Here is a 14,499-nt window from a genome sequence, read left to right as displayed (position 1 = left end):
CTATTGTGGGTTATTTTCTGGTCTGTGAGAACCGTGCGATCCCAGTAGAGCTTGTGATGTTCAGTTTCCAATACAGCATCCAGATGGTAATTGTAATAAAGAACTTTTTTCAAACTTATCCTTATTATTATTCCTGAAATTACCTCATATTCATAATTTTCATCTGTAAATGTGATCTGCGCACTAGTGAAAGCACCGTATACCATCTTGCAGACGTGACGTTTTCTGTTCGAGTGAGTCCAAAGAATACAGTTCGTTTCCTCTCTAGATTAAAACTGGAAAACGAAGTGAATGCAATATTTCTTTCACCGTTTTGTCGAATAATCTTGGATATATGAAATTCATATGCATAGGAAAGAGATAACGCCAGTTGCATTATATAAGCGATGGGCCATGATTATGAACAAACAATTCAACACGACCAACTTGCTCCTCTTGGACGTCAAATTGTGTTGACGTTCGACGCTGAATAAACTTCCATAGTTGAATAACTGTCGAAAATCCATCACGTAAGCCTGTGTTAGTCTGCACTGGTAGACTGGCTGATAAGTTCACTAATACTACATTTCAGATATTATTTTCCATTCCGGTATGTCGGTTGTAAATTTCATGTGTTTGTTGATCCTTATTATTGACATCGTCTATTTGTAGGCAGGGTAAAGAAATTCATTAATTCATTCATTGTTGTATCCCTTTACCGGAAATAAATCTACAAAAAGACGAAAAAAACAAAACGGTGCGAACAGACTTATAATTTTTAAGGGCTAATTGCTATTTCGGTGAGTCTTATTTCTTGCATCCTCAGAATGTGGCCGCTCCATCTGAGTCGGGCCCTCGTTACTTGAGTCTCAATTGTTATACAACTCGCGCGTTGCAAGACTTCTGCATTTTAAACTTTGTGGAACCATTTGATGTGCATCATTTGTTTTAGATGACGTTGTGTTTGTTCAAGCTGTTCAATATGCCGCCTGTAGGGCGTCCAGCTTTCGCTTCCGTAAAGAAGCCTTGGGAGGAACACTGATTTGTAAACAGCTGTCTTGGTCTACAGATTGAGGTCGAGAAATTTATCACAAATTAGAAATAAGTATTTTTCGAAAAATTCAATAGGTATTTGAAGAAGATAATACTAGATAAGGAACAAAAAACAAAAGCTTATATTTTTGGAGTGTATGATAGTTTTCAAAACACTAGTTTCAAACTGGACCGAACTTTGAATTTGAATAGTTTCCATCCGGCCGGTGGCCTTCGCCAACTCGATTTCGTAAATTAGAGAGATAAACTTTTTAGGGTTTTCACTCCCAATCTCTGAAACAAAATCAATTAAAAATGAAATCAACGATTTGCTCCTGCGTAAATTCTTGCACTAATTTGTCAGGAGCAAATTAACTAGAAAAAATTAATTAAAATTTTAATGACGGAACCAGACCATTTTAAACGAAAAATTAAAGAGTCTACGTGTATTCTATTAGATCAAGATAATAATTTGGCAAATTGTTCGGTAGGAATAGATCATATTTGGATCAATTTACTAAAGAAGGAACTGTCATCCGGTAATTTCAAAATTAAATGAATCAATGTTTCTATGCAGTCTCTGTTTCTATGTATTGACAATTAATGTCAAACAAAAGCCACAATTCAGAAGATTTTCGAAAATAGATTTTTCGTCTGATGAAGGAGTCTGATATAGACTCCGAAACGTTACAACTTAGAATTATAATTTCAACGTTATTTATTTTGAGTTCATTGTCAGGCAACAATTTTTTCTAGTTAATTTGCTCCTGACAAATTAGTGCAAGAATTTACGCAGGAGCAAATCGTTGATTTCATTTTTAATTGATTTTGTTTCAGAGATTGGGAGTGAAAACCCTAAAAAGTTTATGCAGAATCCTCCCAGAATAAATTTCAATCGATATCTAGAGAGATAAAGACGTAACAAATCTGCAATAAAATCATCGTATGTATAAACACGATGTCAGCAGTGAATTTATGAATATGGGAAGGAAAGGAAAAATTGGTGATTCCTAAACTATAACTTTTCCAACCCAACGAGATATATTGATGTATGTCAAGAACAATTGATGTAGTTGTCAATAATAAAGAAACGTTAAACGTGCTAAGTTTTTCCCGGGTGATAAATACCAATCTTTATCACTATTGTTCAACGAATTTGTACAATTGGTTATGGGCCCAGTGTTCGTATAAATAGACACTGAAGACATCGTTGAAAAATGAGTGACAAAATAGACGTTGGTAGCATTACGAAATTCACCGGACAAAACTATCACCAATGGATGTTCCATCTGAAATGTGCCCTGAAGGCAAAAGGCCTTTATGGTCTTGTAGATGGAACAATGGAAAAACCAGCTGCAACCCAGGCTGCAGGATTAGATGGTACAGAAAGGATGCACAAGCTATGATTCTTATTACATCAGCCATGGACTTCGAGCAGATTACTCTTATAGAAAATTGCGAAACTTCGAAGGCAATGAAAAAGAAACTTGACTCAATATATTGTCAAAAGTCAGAAGTTAATAAACTCATGGCACATGAAAAGTTTCACCAATATAGGATGGATCCCAATAACTCTGTGGCAAAGCATGTAGCCAAAATCGAAAATTTTGCACAGCAAATCAAAGATTGTGGTGATTCTGTCAGTGAAACTGCCATAGTAACAAAAATCTTAAACACATTGCCACAGAAATATAGAAATGTAAGGCAAGCCTGGCTGTCAATGGATGAGAGAAAGCAGCAGTGAAGAACCTGACTGCCAGACTCCAAGATAAAGAACAAAGTTTGACACTGTTAGAAGAAGAACAGGAAGCTCTCGCCACAATGACTTTGAACACAAAGAAGAAAGGTACGCCAAAGCTAAGAAGAAAAGATTCCCATTCAAATGCTTTTCTTGCCATAAACGTGGTCATATGTCAAAGGACTGTTACGCTTCAAAGCAATCAAATCAAACAAAATATAGTGAATCGAATAGAAGAAATGAAACAGCACTAAATATTGAAATAGAGGAGCTCAATATCACACAGTGTAATGATATCTGGATCCTAGATAGTGGTGCTTCAGCACATATGTCCTATAGAAGAGATTACTTCTCTGAGTTCGAAGAACTTGAAAGCCCTTCTCATGTATACCTAGGAAATAGTAAAAGCCTAAAAGTGAAAGGAAAAGGCACAGTAAAAATTCAGAAGTTAATAGATGGACATTGGTTTTATTTTTACATACAAGATGTACTCTTCATCCCAGACCTGAGAAAAAATCTTATATCTGAAGAAGTTCTGACGAGTAGGAACATGAAGATAATCAAGGAGGGTACTTATGCCAAAATATATCTAGAAGGAGACCTTGTAGCTAGTGCTTTGCAGCAGAAAACAAATAATCTATACAAGATGCTTATTCGTACAGTTTACAACAACACTGAAGCAACTGTAACAGAACAAGTCAGAGAATATATGGAAATTTGGCACAAAAGGCTTGGTCACATAAACAAGCAGTACTTGAAAGATATGGTCCAAAGAAATCTTGTAAAAGGAGTAACAATGAGTGATATTGACAATTTACAATGTGAAGCCTGTATACTAGGCAAGCAGCATAGAAAAAGTTTTTCCGAGTCAACAAGAGTCAACAAAAGTGCTCCCGGAAAACTTGTCTATAGCGATATATGTGGACCTTTTGCAACATAATCGGTATCAGGTGCTCGTTATATGTTATTGTTCAAAGATAGCTGTACAGGATACCGAGTAGCTTACTTCATAAAGCACAAAAGTGATACTTTTTAATGTTTTGTTAGATACAATAACGTTGTCAAAACAAAGTTCGGACACTCAGTGAAGGCTCTTCATGTTGACAATGGTTCTGAATACACAAACAAAGAACTGGAAATGTACATGATGAAAGAGGGTATTGAATTAGAAACTACCGCACCATATACACCAGAACAAAATGGAAGATGTGAAAGAGAGAATAGTGCGAAAGTGTGCGAACCATGCTTATCAGTGCAAACGCACCACACTATCTGTGGGCAGATGCAGCAAATACTGCTATATACATTTTGAATCGAACACCATCCAAGCAGTGCGAAACCACACCTTATGAACAATGGACAGGCGAAAAACCATATTTAGGTCATGTCAAAACCTTCGAATGTGTTGCATATGTACATACTCCTAATCAGAAGAGAACAAAGCTTCAACCTAAAAGTCAAAGAATGATTTTTGTAGGATATGATAAGAATTCCACAAATTACCGTTTATACAATCCCCAGATACGCAAGATTACAATATCTTGTCATGTGATGTTTCAGGAAGAGAAAAATGGATTTATGAATAAACAAGAAGAGATACCTGTATTAACTGAGTTCACAGATGATAACTTTGAAAATCCAATATCAGATATTCAGCCAGAGGATAATTTTCAACCATACGAAGAAATCGAACCTAATGAAGATAATGGAAGACCAAGAAGAAACGTCAAGTTTCCGGAAAAATTAAGAGATTTTGAAGTTGAGCTGAACCTGGTGGAACTAGAAGTTCCAAATACCTATGAAGAAGCAATACATTGCGAAAACGCTGATAAGTGGATAGAAGCAATACAAGAAGAAATACGTGCTCTGGAACAAAATAAAGTATGGATCATACAAAAACTTCCTGAAGGACGAAAAGCGATTGGATCAAAATGGGTATTCAAACTAAAATATAACAATCAAGGTGAAATAGAAAGATATAAAGCAAGACTGTGTGCAAAAGGCTTTGCTCGAAAGGAAGGACGTGATTATCATGAAATATTTTCCCTACAACACGGTTTGATTCAATCAGAGTAATTCTGTCGGTTGCTGCCCACGAAGGATACAAAATCAAGCAGTTTGATGTTAAAACAGCTTTTTTTGTATGGAGAACTCTCAGAAGAAGTTTATATGGAAATTCCTGAAGGTTTTCCCAAGCAATGGCAATGAAGTATGTAAACTGGTAAAATCATTATATGGATTAAAACAAGCACCCAGATGCTGGAACCATAAATTTGACAGTGTACTAAAAAAATTCGGTTTTGAGCAATGCCAAGCAGATAAATGTATCTATCGAGGATATGTACAGGAACACAAAGTTCTGCTCATTATTTATGTCGACGATGGTCTGTTGATATCGCCATCTGACAAAGCACTGGATATTTTTCTTAGAGAATTAGGTAAATGCTTTGAAATCAAGGTAGGCGATATCAATAATTATGTTGGACTTGAAATTATAGAGAACAAGGAGAGAAACTCTATATTTCTGCATCAAACGAGATATATAAAGAAAATTGTGAATAAGTTTGGAATGAATCAGTGTAACCCCTCAGAAACACCAGCTGACCCAAATACTGATATTATGAGAATTGAAACAGACATTAACTTTGAAGGTCCCTATAGAGTATAGAGAATGTGTGGGATCATTAATGTTTGCTGCAATCGTTTCAAGGCCAGATATTGCATATTCAGTGGGAGTCGCAAGCCGATCCTTGAATAATCCTACAGTAGCTCAGTGGAATGCTGTCAAGAGGATTATCAGATATCTGAAAAATACTGCCAATTATGGAATAGAATATTTGTGACAACCAGAGTACAACCTGAATGGTTTCTGTGACGCTGACTACGCGTCAGACAAAGAAACAAGAAGGTCCACTACCGGATACGTGTTCAAGGCTTCAGGAGGTCCAATTACGAGTCCAGCAAAAGGCAATCAGGTGTTACCTTATCAACAACAGAAGCAGAATATGTAGCTGCATGCCAAGCAACCAAAGAAGCTGTATGGTTACGTCAGTTGCTGAATGATATTGGTGTATCATTGAAGGGTGCAACTCCTCTACATATAGACAACCAAGGTGCTATCAAGCTCATTCACAACCCAGAATTTCACAGCCGTACGAAACACGTGGATGTTCAATTCCATTTTGTTCGGGAAAAATACTATTGTGGTGAAATATCTCCTGAATACGTCCCAACAAAAGAACAAGAGGCTGATTTTTTTACAAAAGCTCTACCAAAAGAAGCTTTTCTCATCTTATCGTCAGATATTTGTTGGGCATGAAAACTTATAGTGATTGAGACTCACAATGAGTGTGTTTTTAGTGTTCTTGCTGATATTTACAACACTCAATAAGTGGGAGTATTGGAATTATTATGTATTTCGTGTTAGTATTCGATGTTCGGAATATATATATTGATGTATGTCAAGAACAATTGATGTAGTTGTCAATAATAAAGAAACGTTAAACGTGCTAAGTTTTTCCCGAGTGATAAATACCAATCTTTATCACTATTGTTCAACGAATTTGTACAATTGATAGAGGAAAATGCATGGCACATTACGGTCGCCATTTTTTGAGAAACTAATAATGCCATCGACTGCATGCCTCTACCTTTTTTTCTTTTCAAGTTATAGGCCAAAATTGAAATTTTAAATTTTATCATTATCTCCGTTTCTGTTTGTGCTAGGATGTTGAAATGAAAACATGATACAGACACTTTTTTGATAGCAATTCAGTGGCGTATTATGATTTTTCCAACAGGTATATTTGCTGAGCTGTAACATAAATATGTGTTTTTTATTATACAAAGAGTAGTTTAAAATTATGTACTTGGAAAGATATACAGGGTGGCCATTTGAAAACGAAACAGACGAGATTACAGACGAAATAATTTTTTTCGATAGAAATGCTCGGACAGGTCGATTTCTGTTTCGAGGGGGACAACTTAAGATGTAGGTTACGGACGCATAGCGCTTCAACCCTTGCTACTACAACCCTCACCCCCAATTTTTAAATAGGAAAGATGGGGTGAGTGATACCTCATTTGAAAGGTATTTTTATACTGATTTCAGCACAGTAATTGTTTTTTCATTTTATGCATTGGTTCTCGAAATATTCTTAACTAAGTATTTGAAAATGAAATGGTGTTTTCATGGCACTTGTAGTGTTTTTTTTGTGAAAAATCTACATTTTGAGCTTCAAAACAACCATGACTGTGGCTTCCTTCCTCCAATCCACTGACATAGAAATCTTTAATCAAGATGTCGAACAAACAAAGCGTATTGCGAAGGAGCTCAATCTTGCTGAAACTCAATCTAACTTATCTTCGATATAATTTGCAGTATTTCCAATAACATGCGGTAACACTTGATCGATAGAAATCTCCAAAAAGCCCAAATACGTACATATCTCTAATCAGATTACCAGGTAAGAAAATCAAATCATTAATGATGCCACAGAAATATTCCAGTCCCAATTCGTGAAACGATTTCCGACTTAATTATGAAGTGTTTTCTCAGTTGGCTTCAATAATGTTTTCATTTTGTTGATTATTGAATTCCTATCTTTTTCAAAAAAATGAGAATCGGACTGGAATATTTCTGTGGCATCATTAATGATTTGATTTTCTTACCTGGTGATCTGATTAGAGATATGTACGTATTTGGACTTTTTGGAGATTTCTATCGATCAAGTGTTACCGCATGTTATTGGAAATACTGCAAATTATATCGAAGATAATTTAGATTGAGTTTCAGCAAGATTGAGCTCCTTCGCAATACGCTTTGTTTGTTCGACATCTTGATTAAAGATTTCTATGTCAGTGGATTGGAGGAAGGAAGCCACAGTCATGGTTGTTTTGAAGCTCAAAATGTCGATTTTTCACAAAAAAACACTACAAGTGCCATGAAAACACCACTTCATTTTCAAATACTTAGTTAAGAATATTTCGAGAACTAATGCATAAAATGAAAAAACAATTACTGTGCTGAAATCAGTATGAAAATACCTTTCAAATGAGGTATCACTCACCCCATCTTCCCTATTCCAAAATTGGGGGTGAGGGTTGTAGTAGCAAGGGTTGAAGCGCTATGCGTCCGTAACCTACATCTTAAGTTGTCCCCCTCGAAACAGAAATCGACCTGTCCGAGCATTTCTATCGAAAAAATTTATTTCGTCTGTAATCTCGTCTGTTTCGTTTTCAAATGGCCACCCTGTATATATTCTTTTGAATGTCAGCAATAAATTTTTAGTTATCAAACAATGTAGCATATGTATGAATTTTAGCAAAGGTTAGTGTAACGGGTACCATACAATTTGGAGTATAATACGAGAGCTTAGGGAAAAACCTCAGTAAAAAAACCCTGTCTTCCCGTGAGTAGTGTAGTGATGACGAATTTGTTTACAAAATAAGCAGTTAATACTGAAGGGCTTCTTTACCATTGATATTAAAATTTATTTATCCTCTTTTCCATTTCGAAATAATATCTGAAACAAAGAAACAGAGCAGAAATCGAGAAAAAAAGTTAATAATAAAGATTTCATCCAAACTTATTCGAAGACTTGATGAAGAATGAAGAACAAAATAAATAATCATAGGTACATAACTTGTCCTTCAATTGCATTGGGAGAAATATCATCTCTGCGTCAAAAATATATGATATATTCCTGAAACTGATAAAAAATTGCGATTCTTTTTAAGTCACTTTAAACTACTGTTTTCATACGAAAAAACACAATTTCAAGTTATAGCTGAGCCAATAAACCTGTTGGAAAAAATCATAGTGAGCCACTGGATTGCTATCAAAAAAGTGTCTGCATAATGTTTTTATTTCAACATCCTAGCACAAACAGAAACGGAGATAATGACCAAAGTCGAAATAACCCAAATTTCAATTTTGGCCTATAACTTGAAAACAAAAGAAGATAGTGGAATGAAGTTGATGGCATAATGAGTTCCTCGAAGAAATACGAACGTAATGTGCCATTCATTTTCCTCTGTCTCCTTGTGTTAAAAAGTTGTAGTTCAGGTATAACCAATTTTGGCTTCAAAGTTCTAGAATTCTCTCTGATGGACAGAGACATTTGCAATATGAATGGTCTCAGAAGAATCAAGATTGCCTTTCTTCTTCCTTGATTGAAAATGAGATTTTTCATAGTCGATCAGTATTCGACAAAAAACCAATTTCAGTTTTTTAAAGGGAAAACCAGCGAAGAAAAGTTTCAATGAGTAGATATCAAAATGAAAACTCGAATAAATATTTCCAATTTATTATTGTGTCGCTAAAAGTTTATGTATCGCCATAGTCGCAATGGGGGCTACCGTTTTTTTGCTCACCATTTGGCGCCTTTGTAGAGTGAGGTCCTGAACATAGACAAACTAATGCAAGATTTGTTTATCTACGATGACGGGAACTTGTCATTTCACAGACCATAATATTGGAGAAATTGAATATATAAATATTTGGTTATTAATCAATATCTTGTTCGTCATGTGTGTAAGACCCTTTCTGACAATTATTTGGCTTCACTTCTTTCATAGCATTAACCACGTAATATCAATAAAAGTATTATAGATATATGGAGACCATAAACTTAATATTATTAATTTGGACCTCACGCTACACTAGCACATCTAGCGGCGAATTCACACGCGGTAGCCCTCATTGCTTTCACTATTATGATCGTTTTCATCTTTACCATGATTATCATAATTTTCATCATTATCTGTCAATTTTGTGTTTGACCCTTGAATTCCCAAATAATATGATATATTTTCAGCTCTCCTGAAATGGTTGACCTTTTTGCAATCATTCACGAAAGTGTCCTGTCAGAATAAAGTAATATTTTGACGGCGTCTGCCTTCTTCTAACAACCGAATTAAATTCTGCGAATTTAATATTATTTTACTCTTGAATATTCGAATAATATATTATTAAAATGTCAGCATTCCTGAAATGGTTTGAAATTTCTACAGGAATCAAGCAACGGTCAAAATGTCTGCCAAACAATTCATATTTTCAATTGTGTTTCAAAGTAGATGCAACAAAAATAAAGCTATCGCAAATCATTTCAAATCCATCATTTCACCTATGTGTGTCGCGCACTAGTGAAGTGAACGCAACGTCTACCAGCTGGCAGAGATGTCGTTCCTATTCGAGTGAGAACAAGAAACCATATATTGCAGAATCAGCCTTCCAGAAATTCTAGTTTCTTCGACGTTGCTAACTCTCTCACTGTCAGAAACTTGAGAGAAAAATCAATAGACTCTGCTATGAATTTCATGTAGATTATCAAATCATATGCTATATTCTCATGAAGAAAAAACAGAATAACTATATCTATAGCTATATACGTATCTGAATAATTTTGTTCATCATGTCAAATTCCTATTATCTATTCGCATGAGAGAAAATTAAAACAGTCAATAGTAAAATAATAAATGCTTGTATAAAACTAATTCGGGGTTTTGGTGCTATCACAAAGAAATTGATTCAGGGGGCCAAAAAACAAGTTAATTGACTCACCATAAAAATATTGCTGATAGAGTTCAACGCTGTTAGGTGAGAGTAAAAGAATTACACTTACCGCGTCCTAAAATCAAACAATTCTTATAATAATAAAACATGGATACATTAGTAATGTAATTAATATATTTTAAAAAGGCCTCAATGATTTATTATGTAGTAATACGAGGTCTGGCTATTAAATAACGAGACTAGTTAGAAAAAAGGGTTTTATTATAAAAATTATTTTACATTCAAATGCTCCCCTGCAATATATTTATCATCCGGATGCTCATTCGACGATCTGCACTCACAATAAAGTTGATGTTGGCCACAGTTTCTAGAGTTGAAACAGTGACAGGACCACCTGAGCGGTGGTCAGCTTTAGTGCTTTCTCGGCCCTCACCGAAGCGCTTACACCACACGCGCCCGAGATAGAGAATTGTCCCCATAAACTTCTCGCAACAATTTATAGCACTCGGTCGGAGTTTTTGTCACCTTAACGAGAAATTTGAGATTGTTGAGTTGTTTGTGTTTTTCGTCACACATGGTTTTTGGCATGACAAAAACACGCGTACGTTTCAAATTCAAACCGCCACGGAACAAATACTGTATTGTAAAGGTAAGCGTCCACAGTTCCGCATCGTACGCAACGCACGGATAGCATTAAATGGATCAAGCGATGCATCCGTGCAGTACAATACGTATCAGTGGACGCACTTATATGAGTTTTCATACAAAGCATTCTAAATTACTTTCGATGCTATCCGTGCGTTGCGAACGATGTGGAACTGGACGCTCCCCTTAATAGTGACAAAAACGTGTTTTGACATGTGAAAAGAAGTGACTTCCGGCAACCCAAACGGACTGCTAGTTTTTTCCCCATCCCTCCAGGGGTGCAGGGGTGCACAGGCGCGCAGTCTCGTTCTCATTTGGTCAGACCTCGTAATTCGGTTGCGAATTCACTCTAGCTACACAAGAAATTACTCAAGTTGCAACATATGACTTCAATAAAATTTTAATGGGTTCGATGTGAAAATTCCAAGAGACTTGTAGTCAATATTCAATTTTATTGTAGATTTGGACCTATGATGTACAACCAGTGTCTGTGAGGATTAGAGAGGAAAAATATTCGTATTACGATCGGCCAATATTATCAGGAATATTTATTTTTGATCGTTGGTTTCTAGGTACATTCGAAACACCGAGGTCATCAAATAAACTTCAACTTCCACAACCTATTGAGTATTGTATTCCTAAAAATACAGAGCTCCTTCCAGAACGTGCAGACCAGCCCTTCTTCGACGGTGCGAACTTCCTGACGGGGTCCGAGAAATGGTAAAAATTGGCTAGTTCGATTGAGACCATAACACTTGTTAATATTCATATCACCGAGTGATATGCGTCTGAAGAAATTCTTCTCATACTTAACAGTGAATGTAGATTATATAACTTAAAGCTAAAAAATAATTTGGTAGGTCCTAGATACCAACCTCAACATCATTCCCCTTATCGATCAGATAAAGAAATCAAAATATAAAGTGTACATAGCATTCATAATGAAATGAGCGATTGACTGTTGATAGATCCTTCGCATGCCCAACGATTATATTTTTCTGTCTGATTGATAAGGAGGTGACTGGAACCTAGAACCTATCAAATTATGTTTTAGCTTTTAGTACATTATCTACATCATTATTATCTTTTTTTTTTATTGTTGGTGACGTCCATGTTATAAACATTAAAATAATTATTGCAGGAATTTGGACAAATTTTAATTCATTATCCTTTTAATACATTGCCAACGTTTCGAATCAGTTCTTCTCGAAGGTCACAGTTCTGGATTACGAACCTATCTACAGTAGACGCCTAATCAGTGAAATGATTCTTATAAGGTCCAACAACACAGTTAATTATGGGGAAGACGTCCAACATCTCAGTTTGGTGTATGATAGTCTTATATTGAGAAATACTGGTGTTTCAGAGACTCAAAATGGTGTGTCTTTATGATGGAAATAACTGAGAGCTTTAGGAACCTCGATATTTGTCTTTGTCCATTTTAGTGTTTTATTGTGATAGTCATTTTAGTATATCTAGGGGGCATCCACCATATACAAAATGTTTTGATTTATTTTATTAGATTGCTTTTGTCATAATTGTGTTTCATCCTATTATTTTTACCCGAGATGTGATGTTGTGACGAACATATATATATATAATGTTTTACAGGAGAGTTGAGTGTCATCTCCATGTTGCTCAATGTGATTTGTGGAACGTACCGGGGGGTGATTCTGTCTACTCATGTCGTGTCAAGAACACATGAACCATTTTCAAAACACCTGAAGAAAATTGAATTGAAATCAAAACCAGAATTACTCAGACCATTATTTTAATAAAATTGACGATATTCTATCCGATGAGATACGAGATGAGTGGCGAATCGTCTCTGGGTGCTTTTTCATTTGTTTCTAAGTTTATTTTGGCATTCCAGCATTGAGAAAGAATCGCAACTGATTCGAAACGTTGGCAATGTATTAAAAGGAAAATGAATTAAAATTTGTCCAAATTCCTGCAATAATAATTTTAATCATTATTATCCTTTTTTTTAAGTTTATTATCCAACCAGCTTTTGTGAATTGAAAAATGGATTCATAATTCTGATGATTTAGATGAACATCGTTCATCTCAATCAACTCTGATGCGATGAATCGTAAACGTTCTGTAAATTAGAATTTCCACATAGAAATTAATACTCACCTTTCGTGAGCTGGTACCCTTTGGATCTGGTTGCACAGCCATGTTAGAGAATGGCACCTCCATGGAGTATTTGATGGAATGAAGCAGTTGCACGACGACATTGGAGACATTCTTGAAGCTGAGTTTACGTCTCTGAGCCGCACCAAGAGCAGAGCGCACCTGCAGTGTGTTGAACAAGAGTGGCTGGAATAGATCCACCGGGGAGGGTGGGGGAGGGTTTTTTTGGTTAGTCACAGGGGTTAGCCAGGGAATCTATCGATAAGACGGAAGCAAATCTTTATATAATTTCAAGCCTTTCTCCATTCAAAATGAAATAGAATTAGGAGGCAACAAATCAGCTTGTTAGAGCAGTTTGCCGCTATGCTAAAAGCATAGGTACTAAAAATTTAATATCCGCAAATAATATACGCAGATTCGAAACAAGATATTACAACTTGTTCTTATTTATTATACCCACTGAAAACTGAGTATGCAAATACGAGTGCAAATACTAAACGAAAATTATGGGGCCTATCACGGGCGTAGCCAGGGGGGGTTTTGGGGGTTCAAACCCCCCCCCGAAATAATATAGGTACATAATATTAGTTTCAAAGAGTCTCAATTTATATGTCGAAATCAGAAAAATTTCATTTCAACCCCCCCCCCCCCCAAAACTCAACCCTGGCTACGCCTATGGGGCCTATACAAGGGTATAAATTGCAATCATATCAACTATTTTATTATCTGTATCTGCACGCGCATCTGATTTGTGAATCTTAAATTTTCAGTACTGAAATAAGTACTCTATTTAGCATAGTGGTAAACAGTTCTTATTACCGAATTTTTGACACAAAATTCAGAACTCACACTAAACAATAGTATTATGATTTTCTCTTTAGCACAACAATTGCTAAAACCTCTATGTGAGCGAAAGATCATTTCAATGGTAATTTGAGATAATTGTCTTGTTTTTTGAACCATTATATTTGACCAATTGAAAGCCAAAATAATGCTTTTTAAATTCTCATGCAAATAAGGGTTGGAGCATGAATATTATCACCCTATCTTTTTGCCCTCAGATGAATTACCGTGTTTCAACTGTGAATAAGAGTGGAATACGATGAATTATGGTACAATTTTAATGAGGATATTGTACTCAAAGAGTAAACTATAAGTATCTAGAGAATTTAGAGGCAATTCATGCATCATAATGAATGGCGGAGATATATTCAATCGAAAAATTCTCGTTTCTGTAGTACTGAAATAGATAATAGTTAGTTATACCAAAAGTTCAGCCAACTTGTGTCATTTATTATTTATAACATGTTAATACATTTTTGGATTCTCCACAATCTTTTAAATGCTTTTTATTCAAACTTCTCCCTACCCAAACCAAAAGTTCTGGAGATATTAATTCAATAGTCTCAAATTTGTTGTGAAGATTATCGCTAATGGACTAATGAATAGTTCT

General features: G+C 35.5%; 2 protein-coding genes across 10 annotated transcripts in view; one reads left to right on the top strand and one right to left on the bottom strand.

The window, feature by feature from the left end:
• Positions 1-14,499, bottom strand: part of LOC123312770 (Ca(2+)/calmodulin-responsive adenylate cyclase-like) — a 210,430-nt gene that overhangs the window by 81,052 nt on the left and 114,879 nt on the right. For 5 of the 9 annotated variants that reach the window (XM_044897244.1, XM_044897245.1, XM_044897250.1 and 2 more), the window contains exon 8: positions 13,050-13,301. In XM_044897244.1, the coding sequence (XP_044753179.1) occupies positions 13,050-13,301 (252 nt within the window). The remainder of the gene's footprint in view (positions 1-13,049; positions 13,302-14,499) is intronic. The other 4 variants (XM_044897247.1, XM_044897252.1, XM_044897248.1 and 1 more) reach the window with 3 other exon arrangements.
• Positions 10,574-12,040, top strand: LOC123312776. Its single transcript, XM_044897262.1, has 2 exons — positions 10,574-10,914; positions 11,371-12,040. Exons 1-2 carry the CDS (start codon positions 10,840-10,842, stop codon positions 11,632-11,634), a joined length of 339 nt encoding a protein of 112 aa, XP_044753197.1. The 5' UTR covers positions 10,574-10,839; the 3' UTR covers positions 11,635-12,040.

Source organism: Coccinella septempunctata, chromosome 5 (genome assembly GCF_907165205.1).
Source record: "Coccinella septempunctata chromosome 5, icCocSept1.1, whole genome shotgun sequence".
Classification (NCBI taxonomy): domain Eukaryota; kingdom Metazoa; phylum Arthropoda; class Insecta; order Coleoptera; family Coccinellidae; genus Coccinella; species Coccinella septempunctata.
The sequence above is the reverse complement of the archived record's forward strand: the minus strand, read 5'-3'. Positions and strand labels throughout refer to the sequence as shown.

Coding starts and splice junctions, on each gene's coding strand:
- LOC123312776 (XM_044897262.1), top strand. CDS start 10,840: ATGGTTTTTGGCATGACAAAAACACGCGTACGTTTCAAATTCAAACCG. Junction 10,915..11,370: donor ACAAATACTGTATTGTAAAG/GTAAGCGTCCAC, acceptor ATTTTATTGTAG/ATTTGGACCTATGATGTACA.